This window comes from Leptonychotes weddellii, chromosome 7 (assembly GCF_054177405.1).
Source record: "Leptonychotes weddellii isolate Sample4059 chromosome 7, ASM5417740v2, whole genome shotgun sequence".
NCBI classification, from domain to species: Eukaryota; Metazoa; Chordata; class Mammalia; order Carnivora; family Phocidae; genus Leptonychotes; species Leptonychotes weddellii.
In genome coordinates, this window is record NC_138375.1 from 78,469,974 (window position 1) to 78,494,670 (window position 24,697).

The 24,697-nt window shown below is 34.2% G+C and overlaps 2 protein-coding genes and 1 non-coding gene across 5 annotated transcripts in view; 1 reads left to right on the forward strand and 2 right to left on the reverse strand.

The window, feature by feature from the left end:
- POLR3G (RNA polymerase III subunit G) overlaps positions 1 to 2,087 on the reverse strand; it is a 95,207-nt gene extending 93,120 nt beyond the window's left edge. The window contains exon 1 of one of the 3 annotated variants that reach the window (XM_081826589.1): positions 2,003 to 2,087. The gene's annotated coding sequence lies outside the window, so the exon portion shown is untranslated. Of the gene's footprint in view, positions 1 to 1,573 lie in introns of all 3 variants that reach the window. The other 2 variants (XM_081826586.1, XM_081826587.1) reach the window with 2 other exon arrangements.
- LOC115940038 (U6atac minor spliceosomal RNA) lies at positions 1,475 to 1,595 on the reverse strand. Its single transcript, XR_004074822.1, has one exon. It is a non-coding gene; the product is annotated as a U6atac minor spliceosomal RNA (small nuclear RNA).
- On the forward strand, positions 2,003 to 19,668 carry CETN3 (centrin 3). Its single transcript, XM_006730687.3, has 5 exons — positions 2,003 to 2,143; positions 3,968 to 4,103; positions 5,755 to 5,869; positions 11,621 to 11,812; positions 19,251 to 19,668. Exons 1-5 carry the CDS (start codon positions 2,127 to 2,129, stop codon positions 19,292 to 19,294), a joined length of 504 nt encoding a protein of 167 aa, XP_006730750.1. The 5' UTR covers positions 2,003 to 2,126; the 3' UTR covers positions 19,295 to 19,668.
- The last annotated feature ends 5,029 nt before the right edge of the window (positions 19,669 to 24,697 follow it).

Sequence of the window (24,697 nt, forward strand, 5' to 3'; positions counted from 1 at the left end):
TCCTAATGAATTTTTAACTCACCCATGACTCTGAGTGGGCTGGATACCTTTTTATTTTATGGCATGGAATTCTGGCACCATCCTACCGTTCAGTCCTATCTATAGTTACTGACCTAATTCAGTTTTCTATCTTCTTTCAGTCATCTGTTTCCTTTGGAAAATGATTATTTCATTTTGATATTAATATTTATTAGCAGCATGGAGTTGTATGAAGTATTTTAGTAATTTGTAAAGCTCCCTCTTATTTTTTTTGTAATTTTTTAAATTAAGTTCTATGCCCAATGTGGGGCTTGAACTCATAACCCAGAGATCAAGAGTTGCATGCTCTACAGACTGAGCCAGCCAGACACCCCAACCTCTCTTTTAAACTACCAAAAACCTTATTAGTGGCAATATTCCCTTTTCCTTTTTGACTTAAAGGAGATTTATAAAAGTACTTTAAAAGGGTAAGTTTTCTAATTTTGTTTTTTGGGGGGCTATCCTTGAACTTCTAATTTTTAGACTTACACCATCATAGTAGTTTTACTTGTCCAAATTTTGCTCATCCTTCTAGGCCTAACATATAGGCCAAATCCTTTAAGAAGACTTTCTTCTGTCCTTTTGTGTTCTATCCCTTCCTTAAACTTATTATGTGTGTGTGTGTTATGTGTATGCATCTCCTTTATACATATACAATAGTGTTTGTTTATCGTCCCCCTTTCCCTGCCCGACCCCCACATTCAGGCTATTTTATTCCTTTATAAGGTTTACAGCTTAGTCCAGTGCTTTGTGGGTTTTCACAGCAAGATTCCATTCAATGCAACAAATATTTATTGAGCACCTATGCATTAGGCATTGTATTAGGCACTAGGAACAGCGTTAAATGAGAGATAAAATTCTACACCTCAAGAAAGCCTAGGGCGCCTGGGTGGCTCAGTTGGTTGAGCGACTGCCTTCGGCTCAGGTCATGATCCTGGAGTCCCGGGATCGAGTCCCGCATCGGGCTCCCTGCTCGGCAGGGAGTCTGCTTCTCCCTCTGACCCTCCTCCCTCTCATGCTCTCTGTCTCTCATTCTCTCTGTCTCAAATAAATAAATAAAAAATCTTTAAAAAAAAAAAAAAGAAAGCCTAGTAGAAATGATAAACAAGTAAACAATTTAATTACCCAAATGAGCTTCAAGAACTTAGTTTGCAACTTCAGATAACATAATGTGTGTAAGCAGCTCACAACACTGGAAAATAAAGGACATAAGAGAACAAATCCATTCAAGGAGGAAGAGGGGAGATAAAGGCCGGTTAAGTACCGCTTCACCGTAAATAGCCTAGTAATTCAACCCCCTAATTATACAAATATAATCTACAGCCCCTGCCTTAGAATCACCTGGACAGTTTGTAAGGAATAAAAGAATGCAGATTCATACCTACTAAAATCAGAATGGGAGAAAGATACATTTAAATCTGCGTTTTAAACAAACTCCCTATGTACTCAGGCCATCCAAGGTTTTAGAATATAGCGAAGTAGGTGGCATGCCTTAACCGTATGCGTGTTGACACGCCCGAGGACCTCTTCCATCCTTGTCAAGGGGAGTGCTAACCTTCTTTCCTTTCATACAACATAGCGAAGCCAAACTTGGCAGGCCTCATTCCCCAGCTACTCCCTCCCTCTAGCTGAGGAGGCTAACCCCGCAGCCATGCCTCTTCTCCCTTCCTTCCTTTCCCTTGGAGTTGTCCGTCTCGTCTCCGGTCACTCGCCACAGGCTACAGGCCTCCTTGCGTGAGGCGAGATCCAACCACCTACCGCCCAATCTATCACGCAAATACCCAGACCCTCGCTCCGCAAAGCATTCGTGGAAACCGCGACAGGCCAATCTAAAGGGCGGGAGGAGGGGCAGCAGAAGAACAGGGAAGAGCGGTTTCTTTGATTGACGCGAAATTTGCCCAATGAGAGCAGAGGACTAGTGACGCTTCCGTCTCAATGGCCAGGACGTTAGCAATGTTAACCAATCCGGCTCAGAAGTGTCTACCTTGTGGGAGGTCCTTGAGGCCGCTGAGGTCGTGAGTGTCTGTTGAACGGCTTGTGGAAGTCGTGCTGCCTTGGGTAGGGCGTTAAAGTCGTTCTTGAGAGGAACGTCTCTGTCCGAAGAGAAAATGAGTTTAGCTCTGAGGTCGGTAATGAGGAGGCCGCAATGCTCTCCACACCCCGCAGCGGGCCCTAGGGCGGGTGTGTGCAGAAGGGAGGTAGTTGGGGCCGAGGCGAGGAAGGGGATGCAGTTTGGGACGAGGGAGAGGAGCCTCGGCCAACCTTCCCGGGTCCAGACCCCTCACCCTGGGGGCCGTGGTGTCTCGCAGGTGATGAGTCCCGTGCATTTCTGCTGAGGTAGTTAGGTTTAGCAGTGCGTTGGGCTTTCCACCACCAAAAAGACGGGTTATTTTAGATGCGAGGACGGAGTGAAATATCGCGATGTTTCTTCTCGCGGTGTTTCTGCGAGAAATCAGGCCAAGGAGCATACCTCCTTTCATTCAGCTCCGCCTTCCTGGTCCACGGCACCACCTTAGCTGCTCTAATGCCATCGTACTTAACTATAAATTTTGGAAATAACGTAAAACCCCTCCTTGATTTTATCCTGGGGCCCTGTTTTAAGGTATAACCTAAATGACTTTAACTGGTAATCTCTCTCTTAGGTTTTTCAAGTTTTTTGAGTTTCTTTACCTTTAATTCAATTCTAGTCTCTAACCCCCTGTTGCCCCAGCGCCATGTAGACGTTTTACCTTAAAAATAAGTAGTTACACCTCTCCAAACAGCTGCCTCGTTCGGCTAAGAGATTCCTTGCGTGGAATCAATTGTAGGTCTGTGGTGGACTTCGCCGTCCAGAGAAAATGACCCCGGGAATGTCCAAGCTTGTGTGAAGTCAGGTCTCTTGTGAAAGAAAGATTTTCCTCAGCTTTATTTATTATACCTTTTCTGATCACTTTCTAATCATTTCTTTCCTTTGTTGTAGATTTTTAGAGAGCAAAACACGAGCAAATAGATAACGTTTTATTAAAATCAACCAAGCTTTACATTTTGAAGTTTTATGAAATTGTTTCAAAACGGAGTGTTTTTATACAGATGTTGCAGCCCCATTTGAAATTTTGGAACACTAAGATCAGTATCTCTTAAGACATTTCTGGCTTTGTAAATAGAATTTCCTTTAAAAAAAATACCCGGGGTTTATGAGAAACTAAATCTAAATTTACAAGTGAGATTTACAAAACCATTGACTCTTCACTTTATATTATAGAAAATTAGCACAAATATACTTTTTTGGCATTTAATTTTTATGGTTTAGTCTATATTTAGACTTCAGTATTTTGGTTGATTTGTTAATATCAATGGAAGAAATTATAAATAAAGTGCCAAACTTAGAAATATGTAATCTAAATCACTTTTAACCTACAATGCCAAAAACTTTGTAAGTTGTTAAATTATATGCTTTTTTGGGTAGTAATTTTGATAACTTATAAATGCTATCAAAAGTAAACCAAATATATAGTGATCATCAATTATGAATTTTCCTCTGATTTTTTTTAACACTATGTTGTAGAGTAATGTGAATAGTTATGTATGAGTGCCTTGGTTTTTTGTTGGGATTTCTGTCATGAAAGTAATGTTTTTTTATTCACAGTTCTTATTTCTTCCACATTAATATCATTGAGAATAAATACAAAGTCAGAAGGAAAGAAAGTTAGGTCCTCATTTCTTTTAATAACCTGTAACACTTTTCAGTTTTGGAAAGTGCAGATTTATAGCAGCTTAGACTATGGAGTGATCAAAGCTTTGACTCATGTAAGGAAAATTCATTTTTCTCCCAAATACTTCCTTTGTAGAAATTTTAAAAAGTATTCATTGGTTAATTTTTTTGTTGCATTTTGGAATCTTATTTTAATCATCTAGATGCACAGGAGAATAGGATTAAAGTAGACTGAATAGACATTTTTTCTTTTCATAGAAATGAGCTTGTAGTAGACAAAACAAAGAGGAAAAAAAGAAGAGAACTCTCTGAAGAACAGAAACAAGAAATTAAAGATGCTTTTGAACTATTTGACACAGACAAAGATGAAGCAATAGATTATCATGAATTAAAGGTAATAGGGTACTTCAAAATGTATATTTTTCTGTTAAAATTATTTGCATTTTTGATAGTTGGTTACAGTACATTTCTAAAGTATTTTAACTAAACTGGTTGTGGAAATACGAAACCATTTTAGATGTTCACAGTTAAATGCTATAATAAAATTGAATAATACTCCTAATATCTTTTTACTTTCCTTTCACATTGTAAAGTGAATAGTATTTTAAATATAAAAATACATTACTATGGAGGGCCTTATTTTTCATTCACATAATAAAAGTAATTCATATTATAGGATTTAAACAGTTCTTACTGTATTCTTCTTCCCACTGTTGGGGTTTTTTTTGTTTTTTTTTTGGATTTTTTGTTTTTTTTGTTTTTGGTTTTGGTTTTTTTTTGGTGACTCATTCTTTTTTCACATTGTGAGAGTGTTATTTCTCTTTTAATTTGGACATGTTAGTAATACATTCTTCACATACTTTCTCTGGTGCAAACGATGTAAGTGATGTCTGATGTTGACACATGCTAATGGGGGAAAACTGTCAACCCTAGGACCTAGAATTATTTATAAAGATGCAAGAGTTTGTTTAGGGTAGTACAGATCTCACACTCAGCACAATAAGAAAGGCAACATTTTGGTAGCTCTTTAGCTCTCTTTTTCCACTGTTTTTTTTTTTTTTTTCATTTATCCAGTTTTGATCAGTTCTTCCTCTATAATGTCTCTTCCATTTGTTAACCATTGTTATTATCTTGGTTTAGGATCTTATTTCATACCTGGATCTTCCTAAATGGTTTCTCCATTTCTAGTTCACTCTATATACTACCATTAGATTCATCTTTCTAAGATTCTTTCCTCATATTGTTCATTGTTCGTAAACCTTTAGTGGCTCCTCATTGTACACTGCATAAAGTTCAGATTCCTTTGGTTTTTATTGACTGCTCCCCACACTTTTACTACTACCTACTTTTCTCATTTGCTAACTGCTTGTTTCCATCTGAGCTCTTCCTGTTTCAGGTAAGGTAAGCTGCTCTGTTCACTGTCCTCAAGCCTATATATTATGGTATCTGTTTTAAAGCCAGTCATCCTTTTCTCAGTGCTCTTTTACTTTATTTTGTCCATACATCAGAGAACAAATGGAACCTTTCCAAGTAAGACTTCTTTAATCAGTATCATGTCTCTCCTTTTTTGTTAATAGTAACAAGATTTCTTCTTTCTTTAAACTCAGGGGCCTGGACTATTTATACTTAATAACTAATCATGTAGAGTCTCAGGATAACTCTTATTTTAATTCTTTTATCTCTTCTGTTGTATAAATTTTTAATATTTATGCTATGCCTTTTTTTCATTTTGGTGGTTAATCGTTTGAGAACAAATAACTTGTTAAGATGATCTGTATAGTAAGTCAGTCCATTGTATAGTGTATTTTATAAACAACTGGTTTGTTCTATAAAAAAAGGATATATAAATGAAAAAATTGCTGTTTAATTTCAGTAGTAGAGAAAAACTATCACTTTGATTTTTTTAGAGACATAAAACATGCAAAAGAATTAAATATTTTACTAATGTGCTGATAGCCCTAAGTTGTAAAAATTTATTTAAGAATTGGAAGTCACTTCTTTCGAAAGAGTGGTTTATAATTTGCTTTTCCCTTTTAATCCAAAAGGTGGCAATGAGAGCTTTGGGGTTTGATGTAAAAAAAGCTGATGTACTGAAGATTCTTAAAGATTATGACAGAGAAGCCACAGGGAAAATCACCTTTGAAGATTTTAATGAAGTTGGTGTGTATTTTAATAAAGGTCTTTGTAATTAGCACTTGTTAGGAAATTATCCGTTAGTATTTTTTTAATTCTCTGGAATTTTGTTATTGAACATTGCTGTATAAGGTAGATATTATAATGGGGGTTTGGGGGCACTCTTTTCCCTTATTTTAAAGAAAAATAAGATTTACAGCCTCATTATGGGATTTATCATTTTGGCTTTTGTCCTGAAGATTCTAATCAAGGAACTATTATGTAGCTTTTTGTGGAAAGATGTCTTCCTAAGTAACCTGTGTTTATATTATGTGATAAAACTAAAAGGGTGATCAAAAAATTATTTTCTTAGAGTAAAACAGAAAATTCGGTATCCTTTTGTTTGGAAAATATTTCCTAAGACCATTCTGGTGTATGATTTTTGTTGGCAGAGTGGGAGAAGAGAAAACCTGTAGCATTTGGTATCTTTGACTGTAGAGGAAGTGCATGCCTTTAGGTTGACAAAGCTTATGAGGGGCTATATATTCTGTATGACTTGATCTCAGTGAATAAAGTCATCTGTTTAAAGTTGAGGGTCGGGAGAGGATTGTAGTAAAGGAGGCATTTGGCAAACTCAAGCAGGAGAAAACATTTTAGAACAACCAACTAAGCATATTGTGTCGTGAGCTTAATATGATTGAATTTTCATATAGTTGATTATAGTGAATTAGTTATAGCATATATCAGGCTTTTTTAGAATAGGAGATTCTGGAAGGCAAGGACTTTGCTATTATGATTTAAATATATCGCATAGAATATTATACACAGAATGTACATAATATTCATAAAGTGCTTTTTTAATTAAATTTTCTAAAGCAGTAATACCACCTTATATATGTCATAATATAAGCATATCAGAGTTATTTTTAGATATTTAAAAAATTTAGGAACAAATCCAGTTTCACACACAAAACCTTTGTGTAAATATTCAGAAAGAAGCAATATAGAAAGCAAAAAGAAAGGGCAGTTTGGAAAAGATAGATTCATATCATTAAATCATTGGTTTTATTTTTTTAATCTGAAAACTCAAAATCAAGGTGAGGAAGAGGGAAATTAAAGCATAAACCTAAAAGAGAAAGCACGACACAGAAGAGCCCCACCTTGTAAACTAGGAAATCACTGTTTAGAAAGGCAGCTCACCCCTTTGGGGAGCATATTGTGTTGTTTTCTTCTAATCTGTAGATTTATTTACTTGAGAGAGGGAGGGAGCCATCTTTATTCTTTTAGTCTTTCAGTATTGAAGCTCTTCTGTAGTTTATGATAAGTTGGACTAATCCAAGTTCTTATTTAGATTGTTGATTTATAGAAACGGGTGTTAAGGATATAGTGGTAATGATACTGTTAGGAAAGAGCTACAATTCAGGCACATTTGGTACAATGTAGTGGTTTAGCATGGACATTTTGGAACCAGAATGCCTGGGTTCATATCTTGGTTTTGCCACTTACTAGCTGTTTAACTTGGTCATTTTACTTGTCTGTGTCTCATTTGCAGATATAAAATGGGGATAGTTGTACTGTCTTGTGGGTTCTTGGGAGGAATAAATAAGTTAATATGTAAAATGCTTACTAGAAGGGGGCCTAGCTATAGAAAGTACTATTAAGTATTTGTTATTATTACTTTAAAAAATTGTCTTTGTTTCACTTTGTTTTAATGCCTAGTAATGATTGTGTATGCATCACTGGAACATAAAAAGTACAGTTTTCTGATTACTTTTTTTTCATAGTTGCAGGCTATTTTAGGCATTATATCATCCTTAATAATTTTATGCAACACATTATTTCATCTTAAGTAAATACAATTTTAAAATTGCGATTTTATTAGCAGTTGAAGCCAGAGTCCCATGCCATCTTCACCTTTTCCTGATCCTCCATCTTTTCTATGTTATTAACAGAGCACTTATACTGGGTTCTTTACAGAATAAATGGCCATGACTAAACTTCTGCTCTGACTTTCAAAGATCAAACTTTTGACCAGCTTAGCATACTTCAGCTATCCTCAGTACCAGTAGTCAAAAATGTATTACTGTTTAGAAGTCAGTCAAGAACTATGTATTCTCTCCATTTGTTGATTATTTTTCAATAATAACTGAGCACAGATGAATGTATATTTTATACTTTGGAACAAATAACTCCAAATCAGAACATTTGAGTCTTAGTTTTATGTATTATCTATTACTATTGAAGGATATTATTCTGCAGATATTTCTGGATGAAGTCTAACACTGAACCAGAATTTTCCCAATGTTAGAAAAAAATATTAAAATATATTTAATGTAAGTTAAGAATCTAGACAGCTTGAGGTTAGTGAGTAGTAACAAAGATGTTTTAGGAATTGCTCCTTTAAAGTAAGACCAAGATAAGTCAGATGTTTGTACTCCCTCTTTTATTGGCACAAATGAATTATTCCATTGCCTATTTAGAATAGAATATTCTATTACTGTTTTTGCTTTGCTTATTTAACAAACATTCCCTGAATTTTTTGGCATTAGGTACTTTGCGTTGAGGGAGGGGAATTAAAAGTTGCTAAAAGGTTCTTTCAAGGAGCTTACCATTTAAATGTAGGTAATAACAAGCTATAGTGTTCTGTGGTAAATTATAATTTTGTTTGGAGCAGAAGTTGGCAAACTACAGCCCTTAGGCTAAATTCAGCTGTTGCTTCCACACTGCCTCATCTTTTATGCTGCCTTTGTGCTGTCATGGCAGAGGAAGTAGTTTAGTCAGAGACCTTATACCCTCCACAAAGCCAAAAATATTTACTGTCTGGCCTTTAACAAAAACAAAGAGAATTGTCAATTCCTGGTCTAGAGCAATTGAAGAAGACTTTGCAGAGGGGATTTTTAATTTAGACCTTTTGGGATGTGAATAGGATTTCGTCCTAAAGAGAAGATTGTGGGAACGAGTAGAGAAAGACATTGCAGGCAGAGAAAACAGCAACAACAAAGAGTGGTATAGTAGAAGTATAGTATGTTTGGGAAACCAGGTAGCCTCCTGTTGTGGAGGTTAGGAAAATGCAAAGATAGGATTGGGCCAAATACGTAGTCTTGCATCATGTGTAGTGCTTGGACTTCAGTTAGCAGGTGATCATTTTCAGTTTCTGAGGAAGAGAAGATGATATATTTTAGAAAGGTAACTCTATTGAGAGTATTAAAGATGGGTTGGAGGGAAGAGAGACTGCAGACAGGAAAAAAACAGACTTCTATTATGCTGAGGGTGGTGAGAATAAAAAGAGATACATTTAAGAGTAAAAAAGGTAGTGTCCTCAGTACTCTGGGAATTAATCACTGGTTAGGTTTATGGGATTTAAAATGTTTAGACTTCAAATAGGGGAGATATCTGTTAATGGTGCTGTTATCTTTTTTGAGGTGGGGCATCAGCCACTATCTTGGTGATAGTAGGAGGAGTTTGGGTTCCAAAATGTTGAGTTTAAAGTAACTTTTTTTTTTTTTTAAAGATTTTATTTATTTATTTGAGAGAGAGAGAGAGAGAAACAGCATGAGAGGGGAGAGGGTCAGAGGGGAGAAGCAGGCTCCCCGCTGAGCCGGGAGCCCGATGTGGGACTCGATCCCAGGACTCTGGGATCATGACCTGAGCTGAAGGCAGTCGCTTAACCAACTGAGCCACCCAGGCGCCCTAAAGTAACTTTTATTTTTGGATAGAAACCCCCAAAAGACAATGAGAAATATGGTTGAAGCTATATTTCTAGCAGTACTTTTAATGATTTTTGATAAACTTTTAATGTGATGTTTTTTAATGGGCTGTGTTCTTAACTGATTTTTATAATGTGTAAGGTCTAACTATTTTGAGGAAGTATATTTCTGGTAGTATGATTTTTTGAAAATAGAGTTACATGGACAGAAATTTGTGAATTGAACCCACCTTAACTGTATGTTAGTTGACTTATTTTCATTGGGAAAAAAGTGTATTCCTTATAATTAAATTCTACTTTGTGGAATAGGATTAGAGCATGAAGGCATGGAGGAGAGACACCATAAAGTTACAATGTTTTAGTTGTCCAAAATGATGGGTATTTATAATTCCCAAGAAAAGTTGTATTCTAAGGCAAAGTATTGATAAAAGATTATATATACACATAAGTCTGAAGTAACTAACACAATTAAAGCACTAGTGGGATAAGAATTTATACATCTTGGAGCCCCATCTGTTCCCCACATCACCCTGTTGCTTCTTTAAGTACATTAATACTTTCAGCAAGCTGCTTTTTTGGTTCACCTGTCATGTAAATTATTTAATTGGTGAAGAAAATTTCTTAACACTTTTTTTTCCTTGTCCTGCTTTTTTGTTGGGACTAAATTCAAAATAAGTTGAGTATGAGCCATAGAGTTAAGCATGGTATTTTATTTTGGTGTTATGGCTGTATATATGCCAACTCCTTTTGATTGAATATTTATGAGCTTTGGTGATTTGCATACTTATAGTAATATACTTCAATTAGTTACTTGAAAGACTTTTTGGGTACAATTAATGGATAATAGAAAACTACTAAATATGTATGTAGATGTTTTAACATTAGCTTAAATAGGTGCTTATCCTAAAAGCTTACTCAAACCAAACATGATGACATTACAGCACAACAATAATAATTTTTTGTGGGCTTGAATTGTATTTCTCTTTTTGGGTGTATTAAACATTCCAGTACTTTCCATCTACAAACATTTGCGCAAGTTTTTAAGATTCTGTAAACCTCACCAGGACTGAGTTATTTTTAATGGCACAGTGAAAGTCATAAATAATTTTTGTTGTAGTGGTAGACTAGCATGTGGAATTACTTCAGAGATGTTTACTTAGTTATTTTCAGAATTTGATCTAGTAACTTAAAAAAATTTATACCACAGATTTTTACTTTATGTTATTGTGGCTATTGAATAAAGACTGCAAATATTGAAAATATTGTTTACTATTGTTATATATTATTACATTTAGCCTATTAAAATATATAATTTATATTGAGGTCTGGTAATTTCTCACTTTTAGTTGTCTGAGAGTTATTATCTTGCTGAACAAAATGGGCATGACTTTAGAGAGATCTTTCCAGAACTTTTCTTTTTTTGGGGGGGGCGGGTATGGAAGCTTTCTTACTGTAATCATGTTCAGTCCTTTTGGTAACTGCTTCTCATATTTTGGAAAACCAAGAGTTTCCTCAAATCATGAAGATATCAGCAGAATTTTCATCTGTCTGACATTGTGTCTTTATCAATGATGGCAGTGCATTTTATTAATTTGTCGTGATTTTTGTGTCTTTAAATTAGATTTAACTTGAGGAACAATAATGTTACTATTAAGTTTAGACATCAGACATCTTTTATCTAATTAGTCTTAATTGCTTTGTTGGTATATCATATCTACAACTAAGTTACAAACTCCTAGACTTCTGTGTTTGCTGTCAGTGGAGCATAGTGCAATTCTTAACAATAGTAGACCTTAAATAAATATGGAATATAATGCTTTTTATTTTGCCTCTGTGTGAGATAGTTTTGCATACTCTTATAATGGGATGAATTGTTGATAGCAAAGATTAAATTTTAAAATACGGATTTGATTTTTGTAATTTCAGGTTTATCATTTTGGGTTTTGGGGCTCTGATTTGGCAGTATTATGAAACTAAATGTTGAAAGATTCACAACTTTAATTCTCATCTAACACTTGTTGATTTCACAGATGGATGCATTTGTGATTTTTATAAAGTGTTTTTAAAATTTTTTAACTTTCTTTTAACTATAGTGACAGACTGGATATTGGAAAGAGATCCACATGAAGAAATATTAAAGGCATTTAAACTATTTGATGATGATGATTCAGGTAAAATAAGCTTGAGGAATTTGCGACGTGTTGCCAGAGAATTGGGTGAAAACATGAGTGATGAAGAACTTCGGGCTATGATAGAAGAATTTGATAAAGATGGTGATGGAGAAAGTAAGTTTTGAGTAAAACACATATTCCAGGTATTAGCCCTCATGTATGCATACAGTAAATTTTTCTAAAATCAAATGATTTTCAAGACCCATTGCAGACTCTCTCTGTTTGGTATAATTGTTGTTCATCCTGTCATGGGCTTTTTGCCTAAACATTTCACATAATTTAATTCAGAATGATGCAGATCTTTTAAAACCAACTATACTGTTTGTAACGTGACGTTCCACACTTCCAAGAAGGTACTTGACTTTTCTTTGAGGATGAAGAATCACCAAAATTTCAGCTACTCAGTAAAATAACAGCTTTTATTGCCTTCTTCCTTAACCTACATGTACTTCTAAACTGTAACTAAGTTCTATTGGTTCTACCCTTTAAATGTTTTGAATCTTTTTTTTATATCTTTATTTACTGCTGCTGCCCTAGTTCAGGCCCTAATTTCTTTGTAGGAATGTTATCATAGCCTCATTCATTATTTCCTTGAATGCCTGCTGGATACCGTGCCTTGTGTGCTAACTGGTGCTACACAATGAAGAAGGCAGATGTGGTCTCTTTAGCTTCCTAATTGCCCTCTATGCCTATGAGCCTCTGCCCTCTGATTCAGTCTGTTGATAATTATTTTCCTAAAGTACAAGTTTTATGATGTCATTCCCCTCTTCAAATGCTGAATGATTCTTCAGTGCCTACAGAGTAAATATCAAAGCTTTCTAAGATATGTTCTGCTCTAACTGTCTTCCACTTTTCTGTTTTAACGTTCACCTCCCATACATACATACCTTGTCCAAATACACTATCCTGAAAACACTTTTTTATGCTGTGCCTTTTTCATCATGCCATTCCTTAAAGTCCTAGAATGTTCTAATTGCCAGTTTCTGTCTGCTAATATGTTAGTCTTTCTCTCTGGTACAGTTTTTTTTTTTTTTTTTTTAAGATTTTATTTATTTGTGAGAGAATGAGAGCAGAAGCAGGGAGGGGGCAAAGGGAGAGGGAGAGGGAGAAGCAGACTCCCCTGCTGAGCAGGGAGCCTGATGTGGGGCTCAATCCCAGGACCACAGGATCATGACTTGAGTTGAAGGCAGATGCTTATCCAGTCGAGCCACCCAGTTGTCCCTCTCTGGTACATTTTAAACTCCCATCTTTTTCTCAGAAGCCTTCCCTAGTGGTCTCTGATGAATTATGAGATCTCCATTTAGAGGAACAAAATACTTTGACATTTTTATACAATGCCTTCTGTTAGTTACATACATGTGTATCTCTCCAGTATATTTTAAGTCCGTTAAGAGCAGTATGGAATCATAGCATGAAAGGCCTGAGGCTTTGGAATCATACAGATCTGGATTCGAATTGAATCTCTACCACTTACGTAGTTGCTGTGTAATCTTGTGCAAGTTTTCAATGTTTTCTGAATCTTGGTTTCCCATTTATTAAAATGAGAAGGGAGATACCTTCCAGGATGGTTGTAAGTATTAAAGGAAGATATTTGAAGGTGCTTAGCATTAAATGGAAGCTTGTTTTCCTTTTTTTGTATCTTTACTTATCTTTATATTCCCCTGCATTTTCTTGAACATGAGTGCTCTGATGTTTATTGACTTAAAGCCCTAAGCAGGAGTGTGTGTTACAGTAGATATATGTTGATACAGTATCAACTATACATATGTACATAAATATATACATAATATATATATTACCGGAAATATTGGAAATACTGGTATGCTTTAATAAGGAGGTAAGACAGTAGCAACTAGCTATTAGTTCAGGTTTGTAGATTGTCCTTTAGAATTGTGCATTATTATACTTTCTCATTATATTTATGTAAATATTATTTGAACATTATGAACTTTTTAATACTAGTTCTTTGAAGGGATTTATTTATATTTTAAAACAAAGATGATTAAAACTTGAGGAAAATTAAATGATTTCTTGAGCTCTCACTCTAATATTTGGATTTAGTATCTACTGCCTTCATATTTTAAAAATTTTTGTGTCTTCCCCAGCTGTTGGCTGTTACCCCAAACTAGCTTTAAAGCAGCTCCGTTCTGTAAGGGTACTATCTTCAATGGCATAGAGAATCTTGATATATCTATTTTTTATATCTTTAGTAATGGCTACTACATGTGTCAAAAGATAGTTATTTTCTTTCCTGTTCTAGGCACATGCAAGTTAGATTTTGGTTATTAGCTTCATTTGACACTAGAAGAAAATATCAATTAGGAAGCTGCCTCTTAAATTCAAACTTGATGTAAAACTTTGCCTAGAAAATGTGTCCATTTCTTGCATCCCTTGTTAGTCTGCTCTGTTTGCTGCTTTTTAATCTCAGAGTTCATACCTGTGCTCTATTGCTTGAAGATTTTAGTGCATCCTTAAAACATTTCTTTGGTTCTTAATGCTTGCTTTACTTTAAGTCACCATACAACTGTTGCTTGAGCATCCTACTGTCATTTATTCAAATGACTAGTTAGGTAAGTAACATTTTTTCTATTTTTTCTAAGTGATTGATTACAAATAAAATACAGTGATACATAGTCTTTTATTGTTAAGATTTGTCTTTTTTGTTGGGGGGGAAGGGTTTGTTCTTATATTAAATTCATCTAATCTGGTAGTTTCCAATTTGAGATGTGAGTTTCTGGGAGCGGGGGGCCTTCTGAAGTATTGCATGCAGTCTGGGTATATGCATCAAATATTGTCTATAGACCATATGAATAATAGTATTGCACATGCATACATATACTGCTCTTACTTATATCTGTAAATGCTCTTGCAATTGATAAAAATACTTATTATTCAGAATTCATAGTAGCTCTTTGACATTATTTATTTCTCAAACAAGGCATGCTAAGTATGACTCTTACTATGCCAAGTCCAGGAAATTATTGTTGAAAGGCATTTTCATATTCAGAAATAATGAGAACTATAATACATTTAGTCTGGCTTTGGGTACTGCGTTTACTTATATGGGTCTCTGCAGCTGTATGAAAAACTGCCCATTTTTGAGAAAATACAAGTTACATTTTATAATAACTTGTTTATTTGGATTCTTTTGGCTGCAGTTTTGTTTGATGTAACCTGTTTTCTTTGTATATGTTAAACTAGTAAAGATCATAATACTTGCTGTCTTTTTTGTGGACTTTAGTAATTCTGCTCTTTATGAATTTTTCATACTTTAGTATTTAGGAGCAATGAAAAAAAATTTTTTTAAAAGATTTTGTCAGAGAGAGAGAGCACAAGCAGGGGGATCAGAAGGCAGAGGGAGAAGCAGGCTCCCCACTGAGCAAGGAGCCTGATGCAGGACTTGATCCCAGGACCCTGGGATCATGACCTGAGCCAAAGGCAGTCGCCCAACCGACTGAGCCACCCAGGCATCCCTGAAAAAAAAAAGTTTTTTAATTGTGTATATAGAATAATAAATATGGTAAAGGAGGAGTTAAAGAAAAAAGATATAATGCAAAATATAACTAGAGCTGTGGTAATGATATCAAAAGAATCCCTTCCCCATTATTGCTCCCAAGATATATACAACACAGTAAATCTTTTTAGAAAAATAAAAGCAACATTTAAAAACCCAAAGTGTAAATAAAATCTTTAAAAAAGGTGGGGGGGCGCCTGGGGGGGGCTCAGTCAGTTAAGCATCTGCCTTTAGCTCAGGTCATGATCCCGGGGTCCTGGGATTGAGCCCTGCATCGGGCTCCCTGGGAGTCTGCTGCTCCCTCTCCATCTGCCCCCCAACCACCTGTGTGTGCCCACACGTACACGCTCTCTCTCTAGCAAATAAAGCTTTAAAAAAAATAAAAACCCAAAGGGGAACATCTTTAAATAATGATGAGTATTAACACTTATTTAGTAGTTATAGTAGTTAATATGTTAGATTCTGTGCTTAGCATGTTATATTGTGTATTATGTTATTTAATTTTTCATAATAGCTTTTGTGAAGTAAAACAGTATTATCTCTATTAATGCACAGAATAGGTGCATCTATATAAGTGAGGAAACTAAAGCTCAGAGATTAATAACCTGTCCCTACTTTTGTCCCACTGTTTTGCCTTTTAGGCTAGAAAGTAAAATATTAATTAGGTTTCTATGTTTATGGAGTTTTAAAAATTACATGCTATTATAATATAAAATATTCAATACTCAGTTTTCAATAAAATAGTCAACTGTCTCTTCAGATGCTAAAATTTGTTTCCCCCCCCCACCAAAGCCAGATGGTCTCTCTAAGGTATTTAATCTACCTAATTTCTCTACATTCTTATTTTTTCCCTTAATTTTATTTATTTATTTGTGAGAATGTGAGCCATGAGTGGTAGGGAGGGGCAGAGGGAGAGGGAGAAGCAGACTCCCCCTGAGCAGGGAGCCTGAGTCGGGACTTAATCCCAGGACCCTGAGATATGACCTGAGCCGAAGGCAGATGCTTAATGACTGAGCCACCCACACGCCTCAATTTCTCTAAATTCTTTATTTAAAAGACATGTAATAAAATTTACCCTATGAAATGATTGATTTATGAAAATTTTGTTTAAAAAGGCAGTGTAGAGGAGAATGAAATGTTGTATTTCTTTGATTCAGTAAATATTTTATCAGATGCTTATTTAAAGGTAGGCATTGTGCTACATTTATTAGATATAGGAACTTGATATAAGATATTGATAGAGAAGGAAATGTACAAAGGCATCAGATTTTCTTAATTTTCTGAAAGGCTCACTGGTACTAGAGGAGCTAATTTACTTTCCTTAGCCACTTTCTTCCCTTTAGCTTTCCACTTTTTTGGACTTAAGTATTCTGTTTTTAGGCTACGGAAATTATGGAATAGTTTAAAATATATTTAAATGCTATAATACTTTAAAGTGTTCATATGTAAATATAACAAAAATTAACTCTTGTGGTTTTAAAACCTATATATGAAACTTAATTTTGAAATTTGAGTGTTGAAATTTTACAGATTGAGAGAAAAAAGTTCTAGATCTTTAAGGAACAAATCATACAAATCATATTTTACAGATTTCGAGTAATTTAATCATAGCTCTGTTATGCTATTAAAATAATTTATAGTCAAATTATTCTAAGGTTGCTTTCATTATGTTGTTTTTCTTAAAAACACACTCTTATTTCTTGTTTTGGTCTAGACACCTCAGTCTAGATTGATTGAGTCAGAGGTTCTTAAATTTAAGTGTATAATGATGAAATTGTTTAGACTTACGTATTTTTTCTTTTTTAAGCTGGGAGAGAGAGGGGTCATAGCTCTCGTAACATGTTGAAACATGTTTTTAAGTGCAAGAATTAAAGATCACTACTACAATTTGTAGTATTTCAAGTAATACAGGCTATATATTCTGTTCTACACTGTCATAGTGTCTTGTAGATGTTTAATATTGAAATGTGTGGATTCATGGTTCATTATCAGCTCTGGACATCTCATTCTTCTTAACTCCTTAGAGCTTATTTTCACACTTTTTTTTTTTAAACTATATTGCTCATGGTCTCCTACCTTAACTTTCTTTCCACCTCTTGTTAAACCAAATCCTATGTTTTTATTTTAAAGCCCAAGTCAAGAGTTATTCTTACCTAAATTTTTCTCAGAAGTAAGGATTTTTCCCATTAAGATGGAATGTTTTTCAACACAGATAGGTGGTTTTATTTTAATAATAGATAATTTTTTGTGTTACACAGCAATTATTCTCTGTTTCATTTATGAAACATGACTTACATAATTTATTGAAACAGATTTTCTGTGTGGTTTCTAAAACCAGTATACTTTTTTCATTCCTGATGTACATATTCTATCTTAGTGTTTTTTAATTGGTTAATTTTTGTCTAACTTTTCATTATGAATCTTCTCATAGAGGAGAAATGTTAGTTTAGTACAATGAACACCTTTATACCTTCTACCTAGATTCAGTAATTAACATTTTACTTTTTGCTTTGTCTATAGTGTATATTTTTATTCTGGATCATCTGAAAAATATATCATGAACTTGACTTCCCTAACATCTTAGTATGCATCTGCTAAGAATAAGGATATTATCTTTCATAATTGTGATACTATTGTCAATGCTAAGAAAACTAAAAATAATTTTATAATATGACCTAATATCTTCACTTAAGTTTCAAGATACTATAGAATAGGAACCCTAGTGTCTGTTTATTACCAGGTAGAAGCAATCTAAAAGGTCATATCGTAGTTCAGTATTTTCAGATGAAGAAATTGAGACACAGAACTGTTTTGTACCAGAACGATGACTGGAATCCAGGTCTCTTTTTTCCTCATTACAGTGTTCTTGTTTTCATTATCAAAATGATCATTCATAACTTGTTCTTTGTTAAGTTATGTATTGAGTTTTGGAGCCCATGAAGTGACCTGTTTTACAAAGAGGAAGCATTTTTTTCTGAACATTTCTATTGATAATGTGTGTGTATTTGTGTGTATTGATTTTAAAAATTATATTTAATAAGATTATTACCTATTTATTTTTAGGTTGCTTTCTTAAAAATTGTATTTTATAAACTGGAAGTTCTTACTGAATTTTATTTATGGTTTTGGTGAACTAACAATTTGTCTTTATGAGTAATTCTTTCTACATTTACATCTATATATTATAACTGATGTATTACCTTGCTAATTAAGATTAAATTTGTATCTTTTAAAATTATTATTTCTCTTGATATTTTTGAGGTCTGGTAACCTGGTTTCAACTTTTTGTTTTTGTTTTTTTTTATTAGGCTTTTAAATATATAAAAGTTCAAAAAACAACAATTTGACTTTTTGAAGAATTCTAGCGTATTTTCCTTTAGAATCCTAATATATATGCATGATAGATTTAATAAGCTTATTTATAAAGGAAGGGTTTACCAAATGAACTAGTAGAATAAAGATTATAAAGAGGATTTAACCATTTAAGAAATTAAAAATGTCAAGCTTTAAAACTATTTGTGGGGGCGCCTGGGTGGCTCAGTCAGCTGGGCGTCTGCCTTCAGCTCAGGTCATGATCCCAGGGTCCTGGGATCAAGCCCCACGTCGGGCTCCCTGCTCAGTGGGGGGCCTGCTTCTCCCTCTTCCTCTGCGCACCCCGGCTTGTGCTCTCTCTCTCTGCCTCAAATAATAAATAAATTCTTTAAAAAAATAAAAAGAAAAAAAAGAAAACTATTTGTGCAAGTGTATATAAATATTACGATTATGATGGATTTTTGTGGAACTTAATGTCTTTCCAGTAATTAATATTCTAGAATACTAATTTATGTTGTTTATCACATGTTATGTATTTTTGTATTCATGAGGTTCTACTTAATAAACGTGATCAACTTCCTGTCAAAAAAGTAAAAGAAAAACACTATGTCTTGGTTTATTAATGATTTTGTATAATATAAAATTTAAAGATACTTAGTATAAAATACTAGTATTGTTCTGTGAAAAAATTTATATTTCTGACTTACATTTTCTTTCTTACCACAGTAAATCAAGAGGAGTTCATTGCTATTATGACTGGTGACATTTAAAGAATTACAAGGATAAACACTAAGAATGTTGCAGTTATCATCTTATATTCTATTTTTGTGCCTGGAGCCATGTTAAAAAAACAAAAACAAAAACTTAGTTCTTTTTTTCCAAAAGGACCAAAAATAAGTATCTTATGTAGTCATATTTTACTACTGTCAAGTTTCTTTGTATAAACAGTATTGTTAGCACTCTAATAGTTTAGCTTTGTATTTATAATATAGCTTTTATATATATATATAAAGTTTAAAAAATTAAATCATGTGGTACACATTCTCTGAAAGTTTTTTATTCGGCATCAGTAGTCACTTTTGTTTTGATGCACATGTTATATAGATATGCACATGTCATTAATAAAATGTTTATTTTAGTAGTATTTTAAAGTATGGTAAATTTTCTGTTTTATAATTCCAAGTATCTGTAAATACTCAATGGTATTTTTCTTAAATCTTTTCTTTTTATACTACTAGTTTCAGAAACAAAAATTGAAATACAAATAGCAATAGAATAGCACATTTTTCCCTTACAAGTTTGACATTTTATGTTTCAGTACAAGATGATGACTCAATACAGGCGTAATTCCTTTTTTAGGAGTCATGTCTTTCAGTTTGGAAGGAAAAAGTGTTGTGCATATAGACCCATTTATCCTCATGTATTATGTTCTGTAGCATTTCTGGTGTCTTAACGTAAGTTATGACAGTTAAATTTGGATATTTCCCTCTTAAACTAATTGAGTACAGTTTGAATCATCTGATTTCTTGACAAAGTTAAAGATTTAAGTTTTGGAATTTTGATCTGTTAGGATAATTATCACTCAATTAAACGTCACAATGATGAAAATAGAAAACTAAGCCACAGAAATCATTTAAGATTGTTTTACCTATATAAAGGAATATTCTGTGATTTGCTAAGAAACAGTAGAGACCGACTTTCCAGGTATTTGGTGGGCTCTTCTGCCTTATAGCAATGTATGTTAGTGGGGAGACAAGTGGTTTTGTGAGATAGATTATAGAGAATTGGTACCTATGCTGATCCTTCACCAATAATCTGGTTCCTGGTGGTATGGGCTCTCTGGAAGAAAGTTGTCTATTTCAGTGATCTTTCTTTAGATTTCTTGTTTTAAATTTAAAGTACAGTAATAATTTGAGGCACTTGAAATGTGAGCTTCTAGAGTATCACATAAAGAGTTACTAGCAATTTAACAAACAAATCAGTAGGGAATAATATAACAGTGGTGACATTTCAAATAGTTAACTGGAAAGTAAGTTAATTGCTCATCATACTAAAATTTAATTTTTTTAAATTTTATTTTATTGTGTTAATCTAAAATTTAATTTTGAATATGAAATCAGTGCTCACAGGAGTAGTAATATCCAGGGCAACAAATATTCTTTGAAATTAAAAAATTTTTTTCACCCTTACTGCTGAATTGCTTTCTATGTCTTGATCACAAAATATGTTGATTTCCAGGAAATTAAAGAGTAAAGTGAAGAATAAAACAGATAAAAATAAATTTAGGCTTGCTCGTCTTCTACCACTTTATTGGAATAAATAATCCAAGCTACTTTTGTCACTTAACAGTGATAACTTCTTTTTATTCTTAATATAAATACTTACTCTTTGGGATACCACCAATTTTGTTTCTTCTCTTCTACTGTGGGCTGAGGGAAGAGTGCTCAACTCATTTCTTCATATTTATGGAAGCTTTTGCCTTCAGAAGGGTATGAATAATTTTTTTCAGTGTTAATAATCAGTATCTGTAGAGTTGAAAAGTCAATAAAATAGCTAGTAGAGGTGGCATTAAGAAAAGAGCGAATGCTTTAACAGAAGGAAGTGGAGGTGGGTATCAGTTTTATTTATCATTAGAGTCATATTTCATGCAATGGCATTTCATGATCTAAGAAAAATATTTTTTTGTAAAATTGCCTAGTTTATTGCTGTTCTGGTGTGCTGGTAAGCTTTGATAGTTTGGGATTTGTCAGCTAAGATCTTTTCCTTTGTTACAAGTCAACAAAGCCTACTCTCTAAAGAACCTATATGCCTATTATGGAAGACTTTCAAATTTAGTTGATGTGCCCATGTTAATGGCCTTACATCAGCAAACATCATAAATAGATTATCCAATTGAGTGGCAAATGGCCTCAACTTCATAAGCCATCTCTCTGCTGCTAGTCCCCGGAAGTAAATTTTCTTGGGGATTTACTAGTGATGTGTTCTTGACAAAGATTATTTATAGTGTTCTGAACACCATTGTGAAGAAGGCAAAATAATTTTTTAAATCACTTTAAATAAATTTAAATTGAATAAGTAATACATAAAGATCTTATATAAAATAAAGGCCAAAACATTTTTTTAAACCCCTATCCTGTTGCCACCCCTCTCTGAGTAATATCAATGTCAGATTTCAGACAGGAGGAGGAATACAGCTAGATGTTTTAATAGGTTAATCTGATACTGGAGAACAAAAAATTCAGAAAGGGAACACTGAGATAGTTAACTATAGGAAGCAAGTACCACACCTAGAGCTGAGGGAACAGAAGATAGAGGTTACCAGAAATTAAAAGCTTTGAAGAAAGGTCCTTTAGAGCAGGGACTTGGGGACATTTGAGGAGAGGGTCCTGCTAGCTAGTATTGGTGGAGAATGATAAGCTGGAGACTGGAACCAAGTGCTGCCTGTGGAATGAAGAATTTTTGCCCTGGGGAAGTTGACCAGAACAATAAGCAAACCGGAAATAGCAAGATTCCTCTTCTGTCTTTCTGTTTCACTTTTTTAGTCCTCCCATTAGTGGAGCCTAACAAAAATTCAGCTAACAAAGGAGAACTGTAGTTTACACAGTTCTAACCCCCATATTATGCAGTTGAGTATAGACTAGTGGTTAAGAGCTATGGGAAAAAAGATAGCTTAATAACCAGCACAGCTGGCCATATATCATTGGAACAGATTATGGAAGAGTGTAGGGGGTTGGAGGAGACTATTATTAATGTTGGGATAACAGGTGTTCAGAACTGTCCTAGGCAAAGTGGGAGATAAGGTTACCTGAGCTCTGAGAACAGTTACCATTGTTATTTTAAAGAAGATTATTTCTACCTGTTTTTCCTTTGCACTTAGATGAAGTATAAAGATTTTTTTTCACATAACTATTGTATGCTGTGTAGCTAAGCTTTATAAAGGAAATGTCTTTTTAAAAATTTAGTAACATTAAGTGCTGCTGTGTTCCAGGTGCACACATAGGTATATACATATATTATAAATTTTAATCTTTTTTTTAAATGTTTTATTTATTTATTCATGAGAGTCAGAGAGAGAGAGAGAGAGAGAGGCAGAGGGGGAAGCAGGCTCCCTGCCTAGCAGGGAGCCCCATGCGGGACTCGATCCTAGGACCCTAGGATCATGACCTGAGCTGAAGGCAGATGCTTAACCATCTGAGCCACCCAGGCACTCCTGTAAATTTTAATCTTAATAACCTTCTGGAGTGGATACTGTTGGATTGACTTTTTTTTTTTACACACAAGAAAACCAAAAGCTTAGAGGGTTTAGGTTACTTGTTCTAGTTAACAGGAATTGGAATTGGCATTTGATCCTAAGCTTTCTGACTCCAGAGCCTACTCATAACCACTACATTATACTGTCTCCTTACAGTGACTTTTATAGACTATCTCAAGGTGTAAAGGATCAGACCTTTGAAAGATAGAATCTGGAATTCAGAAGCTCAGCAGCAAAAGCATTGATTAAACATTTATGCTTAATCTAGCATGGCATTCATGTGTTATTCCACGTGAGTTAGTGTTTGGTGCCAGACCTCTGGAAGCTAATAATCTTAGTCTATAGTTATGGGGGCAGCACATTGAAAAAACCAAATGTTTGGGGAAGAAATATATTAAATGAAAATACAATATCAAGCAAATACTGAGAAAGTACATGTTGAGTAGTGAAGACTCAAAAGATTGTTATTTTGAGAGTAAAATTTAGGAAAACCTTTTTTTCTGATTTACCCTTGTGGAGAAATTTTTTTTTTTTTGCGGGGGTGGGGATTGCTTCAATGAAGAGAAAACTTAAATTCTTAGTAGGAAATGGAAGGAAGCTTGGTTTTAGGAGTATGGTAAGAGGATGTGTGGGAGGGTCTTTGAGGCATTAAACTGGAGAGGATGAGGGTTTATGGATCTGGAACCAATATAAAGCAAAGCTCTTCTAGGTCTTTGTGGAAGTGTATTGACTAGAGAAGGTGTCAGTAAATGTTATTTTCATAGTAGAATGATGAAATGTTCAGGATTTGGGTTACAAGCAGGTATTCTTGGAATGAAATATGGCAGTCATCTGGATGACAGTTTAGTTAGGTCTTGGAGATCTTGGATAATTAAGCATTCTAGGTTCGCCCATATTCAGTTGAAATAGGTAATTTGTTTACATTTGCTAATTCTGTGTTCAGTCATCTGTCGTCCTGTATGTAGTTAAAGCATTCATTGAAAGCTTCCTCCAAGACTGAAATATAGAACTAGTTAAGTTTATATATATGAAACTAAATATAAAACTAGTGAAATCAGGTCTTTGGTTTATCTGAGATAATGTATTTATTTTAGAGTTACCTTTCTGAGGTGTACTCTAAATATTAAGTGAATTATTAATATCTAATTGCCTACAAAAATCCAAATTATCCTTTACTTCAGAACTCTGGAAACCTGGATGTCTTGTGCTAATCTGAGAATATGTAGGATATTTTTTCATTATATGGTAATTTTAGGAAGATTACTGACATTTTATAGAATCAAAGATCAGCAGGGTTACTTCCATTTTATACTTAATTAAAAATATTTTCAAGTGGGTTTTTATTCTATAATGAAAGAAATAAGGATACTTAATGGAATCCCTGGAGTCCGACATTTCTACTTTTAATATGCTTGTAACATTTGTCCAACACACCACTGTGTTCTCTGAAAAGAGTGATCATTTTCACTGTATGGCATTACGATAGACCGTATATCCCCAAGGTCTTCCAAAAGGTCCATGTAAGCCTGACAGCTAGAAAACGTGTACTGTTGTAGAACATAAATTCCGGCGACTTACTGATGCAGGCCTACCCCTGATGGATGGCTCTTTAGAATAAAAATCACTCAACATACTCAGCTAAATGCTAAGTGATAAAAATATTTCCAAATCATACCTATCATTGAGGACCTCCTTAAATTTAACAGCAGGTTAAAGATTTGGGGTTGGCCTACTGAGGAGCAATCTTTCATTAGAAAATATGCCTTTGCTTGTCTTGAAAGTTCATGCATTTAAAGTCCCTGCCAAGCAGGTAGACTTAACCATACTTTAAGCAAGATCTACATTTACCTTTTTCATTTTCCATTAAGATAAAAATGTTCAATTAAATCTGAAATAGCTGGCCCCAAACTAAACTTTCCAG